We start from the raw sequence: 6,000 nt of genomic DNA on the forward strand, positions 1-6,000 counted from the left end.
TATTCCATCAAAGTTGCATAATAATTGTCTGTGGTTTTGAAAACGAGAGAAAATAGCTAGATTATGGTCGCATGGTACCTTTCGAAAGGCACAAAACATACGCATAAGTGTTTATGTTCCATTTGCCATTCTGTTGAGCGCATCATTTATTTGTGGTGATGTCTTCACGCACAGTAATATTGCTTGGTTGATGCAGTGAAATATTCAGTGCGGATGGGGGGAAAAACCCTGGCCTCCTTATAAATTGTTAAAGGGCAAACGTGCGGAGCTGTCAACGCTACACTCTTCAACTCCTTTTGGTGTAGTTACACTCTGAAAGGAGAACAAATTGACTTTGAAAAATGCTAATATAGAACTGAAAGACTCACTAAATCCTAGATGACTTATTTTATTACATTTTTATCGCTCACTCTATCCCCTTAAGGGTCTATGGTAGTCAGTGTATCAGTCTCATCTCTGTACCTACCCTTCCAGAAAGGTTTGAAGCTAAAACTCTAAACATTTCCCTTGGGACAAGAGATAGAGTGAAAATGTCGTTGGGGGTTGTGAGAGAGAGAGAGAAAGAGCGAGTGTGTGTGTGTCTGTGCATTTGTGGGGGTGCATGTGTAAGCAATGCGGAATGCTGCTGGCTCATACTCACATCCACGTCACTCTCGGCTACTCTGACGGGTCTCGTTGCTTCCTTCAACGTCTGACTTCCAACCACCTTGGGACCAGAAAAGAAATACATTTTCAAATTGTGTTGCTCTGTGTACACTCGGTGGCCAGTCTATTAGGTACACCACCTCGTTCACGGAAATGGTTCGCTCCTACAGATGGTGAGTCACGTGGCCTGCTATATAAAGCAAGCAGACAGGCATCCCGGTTCTGTTCGATTGAACGTTAGAATGGGCCAAACGAGTTACCTAAGCGACTTTGAGTGGGGTGCGATTGCTGTTGCCAGGCACACCGGTTCTAGTATCTCAGGAACGGCCGGCCTAATGGGCTTTTCACGCACGACAGTGTCTAGCGTTTATCCCGGGAATGGTGCGACAAACTAAACATCCAGTCAGCACCAGTCCTGTGGGAGGAAACAGCTCGTTGATGAAAGGTCGAAGGAGAATGGCAAGAATCGTGCAAGCTAACAGGTGGACCACAAACAGGTAAAATAACAGCGCAGTACAACAGTGGTGCAGAACGGCGTCACGGAACGCACAACTCGTTGGTCCTCGTCACAGATGGGCTATTGCAGCAGAAGACCACACCGGGCTCCAGCCCTATCAGCTACAAACAAGAAGCGGTTCCAGGGGGCATCCAATCACCAACACTGGAAAATTGGGGAGTGGGAAAATATTGCCTGGTTCGACGAATCCCGGTTCCTGTTGGGTCCTGATGATGGTAGAATCAGGATTTGGCTAAGCAGCATGAGTCCATGGCCTGGTGTCAACGGTACAGGCTGGTGGCGGTGGTGTAGGGAATGTTTTCCCGGCACACGTTAGGTCCCTTGATACCAATTGACCAACGTTTCCACGCCCCCAAAAATTCTAGTTGTTCTGTAAGCAAAGTGGGTCCGACCCGGTACTAGATGGGTGTACCTAATAAACTGGCCCCTGTTCTGGTAGGGATATTGGCTGTTGATGATACTAAAAAGTTACACTGAAAGCACAATGAGGAAACCAACCGTGAACCAACCATGATGACTTAGAGAAAGTAAGAAAATAGCCATTGACAAATGCAGCCTATATGACACAGACAAAGAAGCTCTTTGCATGAACGCCACTCAAGACAATGCCCATTGATTACATTTTTTTTATCTCCATAGATTTATGTCCCTGTATCACAAAAAGATGGGACGACAAACCGATTTTAAAACAAAAATGGAATGAGACACTGCTTAGGCTCCTCCTTACAATACTCCCAGTGTTGGAAATGCATAAATTGTACAAATATATATTTTTGGGTATTCCTAGAGTATATTCTGAACCAACTGGGTTTAGGGTAAACATGCTGCGTTGTACTGGGGATATATCAAGGAGATATGTTTGATAGATCAACAGGAGGATGGTGCAACCGGCTAGCTTTTCAACCCCCGAACCAACCACAGCCACCACAGCACACGCAATGCAGCGCCATCCCAGGCCAGGACCACCAATCACATCACAAAGGAGCCGAGAGTCAAGGGTTACAGAGGGGTCAATGCCAAGCCAGTGCCCACACACAGCCATGGACACAGAAAGTGTTTTTAAGCGATGGGATGGTCTCCCTCGTAAACATGTATACATTCACGCTCATGCACGCGCACACATACGCACACACACACAGTGTGTCCACAGTTCTTACGTTCCATAGTGGCCCGAGAGGCCCGGCGGTGCAGTGCAGTAGCACACTGTGAGCCGTGAGGATGAACGGCTCTAAACTTTTGATCTGCGTCAAATAGGAGATGGAAAGCCACTGTTACAAAATGGCTGCCATTCACTGAGCAAGTTAGCAATTTGACCATTCATTAGAATATACTTGTTTGTATACCAACTGTTATGTCATATAAAAAATTACCCCTTTTTTTTCACCGATTTCGTGGTATCCGATTGGTAGTTACAATTTTGTCTCATCGCTGCAACTCCCGTACGGAGAGGCGAGTGCCGTGCGTCCTCCGAAACACAACCCAACCAAGCCGCACTGCTTCTTGACACAATGCCGGCTTAACCCGGAAGCCAGCCACACCAATGTGTCGGAGGAAGCACCGTGCACCTGGCGACCGTGTCAGCGTGCGCTGCGCCCGGCCCGCCACACGCGATGGGACAGGGACATCCCTGCCGGCCAAACCCTCCCCTACCCCGGACAACGCTGGGATATTGTGCGCCGCCCCATGGGTCTCCTGGTCGCGGCCAGATGCGACAGAGCCTGGACTGAAACCAAGAATCTCTAGTGGCACAGCTAGCGATGCAGTGCCTTAGACCACTGCGCCACTCAGGAAGCCCTATGTCATATTTACAACAGTACCGAGTCAGCATTATGGTGGTGTTGTGCATGGGCGGATTGGCCGTCTGGCAAATCTGGCCAATGACAGAAGGGCCGGACCATCTTATTTGGGTTGGCTGGTCGAAATTGACAAAAAATAAAATAACAAATATGACACACAGTCCATTCGGGAAAAGTATTCAAACCCCATGACTTTTTCCACATATTGTTATCTTACAGCCTTATTCTCAAATTGATTACATCGTTTTTTCCCCCCTCCCTCAATCTACACACCCCACAATGACCAAGCAAATACATTATTTTTAGAAAGTTTTGCAAATGTATTAAAAATGTAAAACTGAAATATCAAATTTACATAAGTATTCAGACCCTTTACTCAGTACTTTGTTGAACCACCTTTGGCAGCGATTACGGCCTTGAGTCTTCTTGGGTATGACGCTATAAGCTTGCCACACCTGTATTTGGGGAGTTTCTCCCATTCTTCTCTGTAGACCCTCTCAAGCTCTGTCGGGTTGGATCGGGAGCACCTCTGCACAGCTATTTTCAGGTCTATCTTGAGATGTTGGATGTCGGGTTCAAGTCCGGGCTCTGGCTGGGCCACTCAAGGACATTCTGAGACTTGTCCCGAAGCCACTCCCTGCATTGTCTTGGCAGTGTACTTAGGGTTGTTGTCCTGTTGGAAGGTGAACCTTTACCCCAGTCTGAGGTCCTGAGCACTCTGGAGCAGGTTATCATCAAGGATCTCGCTGTGCCTTGCTCCATTCATCCTTCAATCAATCCTGACTAGTCTCCCAGTCCCTGCCACTGAAAAACATTGCCACAGCACGATGCTGCCACCACCATGCTTCACTGTAGGGATGGTGCCAGGTTTCCTTCAGACGTGACGCTTGGCATTCAGATCAAAGAGTTCAATCTTGGTTTCATGAGAATAAGGAATCTTGTTTCTCATGGTCAGTTTTTAGGTGCCTTTTGGCAAACTACAAGTGGGCTGTCATGTGCCTTTTACTGAGGACTGGCTTCCGTCTGGCTACTCTATCACAAAGGCCTGATTGGTGGAGTGCTGCAGAGATGGTTGTCCTTCTGGAAGGTTCTCCTATCTCCACAGAGAAACACTGGAGCTCTGTCAAAGTGACCATCGGGTTCTTGGTCACCTCTCTAACCAAGGACCTTCTCAACCGTTTGCTTAGTTTGGCCGGGCGGCCAGCTCTAGAAATCGTCTTGGTGGTTCCAAACTTCTTCCATTTAAGAAGGAAAGAGGCCACTGTGTTCTTGGGGATCTTCAATAATACAGAAATGTTTTGGTACCCTTCCGCATATCTGTGACTCGACAAAATTCTCTACGGACAATTCCTTCGACCTCGTGGCTTAGTTTTTGCTCTCGCATACACTGTCAACTGTGGGACGTTATATAGACAGGTGCACTGCAATCAAGTTATAGAAGCATCTCAAGGATGATCAATGGAAACAGGATGCACCGGAGCTCAATTTCAAGTCTCATAGCAAAGGGTCTGAATACACTGCTCAAAAGAATAAAGGGAACACTAAAATAACACATCCTAGATCTGAATGAATGAAATATTCTTATTAAGTACTCTTTACATAGTTGAATGTGCTGAAAACAAAATCGCACAAAAATTATCAATGGAAATCAAATTTATCAACCCATGGAGGTCTGGATTTGGAGTCACACTCAAAATTAAAGTGGAAAACCACACTACAGGCTGATCCAACTTTGATGCAATGTCCTTAAAACAAGTCAAAATCAGGCTCAGTAGTGTGTGTGGCTTCCACGTGCCTGTATGACCTACCTACAATGCATGGGCATGCTCCTGATGAGGTGGCAGGTCTGGGGAACGGGCAAGCCAGTCCATAGCATCAATGCCTTCCTCTTGCAGGAACTGCTGACACACTCCAGCCACATGAGGTCTAGCATCGTCTTGCATTAGGAGGAACCCAGGGCCAACCGCACCAGCATATGGTCTCACAAGGGGTCTGAGGATCTCATCTCGGTACCTAATGGCAGTCAGGCTACCTCTGGCGAGCACATGGAGGGCTGTGCGGCCCCCCAAAGAAATGCCACCCCACACCATGACTGACCCACCGCCAAACCGGTCATGCTGGAGGATGTTGCAGGCAGCAGAACATTCTCCACGGCGTCTCCAGACTCTGTCACGTCTGTTACATGCTCAGCGTGAACCTGCTTTCATCTGTGAAGAGCACAGGGCGCCAGTGGCGAATTTGCCAATCTTGGTGTTCTCTGGCAAATGCCAAACGTCCTGCACGGTGTTGGGCTGTAAGCACCACCCTCACCTGTGGACGTCGGGCCCTCATACCACCCTCATGGAGTCTGTTTCTGACCATTTGAGCAGACACATGCACATTTGTGGTCTGCTGGAGGTCATTTTGCTGGGCTCTGGCAGTGCTCCTCCTGCTCCTCCTTGCACAAAGGCAGAGGTAGCGGTCCTGCTGCTGGGTTGTTGCCCTCCTACGGCCTCCTCCACGTCTCCTGATGTACTGGCCTGTCTCCTGGTAGCGCCTCCATGCTCTGGACTCTACGCTGACAGACACAGCAAACCTTCTTGCCACAGCTCGCATTGATGTGCCATCCTGGATGAGCTGCACTACCTGAGCCACTTGTATGGGTTGTAGACTCCGTCTCATGCTATCACTAGAGTGAAAGCACCGCCAGCATTCAAAAGTGACCAAAACATCAGCCAGGAAGCATAGGAACTGAGAAGTGGTCTGTGGTCACCACCTGCAGAACCACTCCTTTATTGGGGGTGTCTTGCTAATTGCCTATAATTTCCACCTGTTGTCTATTCCATTTGCACAACAGCATGTGAAATTTATTGTCAATCAGTGTTGCTTCCTAAGTGGACAGTTTGATTTCACAGAAGTGTGATTGACTTGGAGTTACATTGTGTTGTTTAAGTGTTTTTGAGCAGTGTACTTATGTAAATAAGGTACTTCTTTTTATATTTTAGAAATTTGCTCAAATTTAAACCCGTTTTCACGTTGTCATTATGTGGTATTGTGTGTAGA

At 47.5% G+C, this 6,000-nt stretch overlaps 1 protein-coding gene across 1 annotated transcript in view; it reads right to left on the minus strand.

Annotated features, from left to right (window-relative positions):
* Positions 1-6,000, minus strand: part of LOC115134511 (pleckstrin homology domain-containing family A member 7-like) — a 170,136-nt gene that overhangs the window by 18,201 nt on the left and 145,935 nt on the right. The window contains 1 exon segment of the mRNA XM_029668560.2: positions 641-706. Within this exon segment, the coding sequence (XP_029524420.2) occupies positions 641-706 (66 nt within the window).

The sequence above is a fragment of the Oncorhynchus nerka genome, linkage group LG9a (genome assembly GCF_034236695.1).
Source record: "Oncorhynchus nerka isolate Pitt River linkage group LG9a, Oner_Uvic_2.0, whole genome shotgun sequence".
Lineage (NCBI taxonomy): Eukaryota > Metazoa > Chordata > Actinopteri > Salmoniformes > Salmonidae > Oncorhynchus > Oncorhynchus nerka.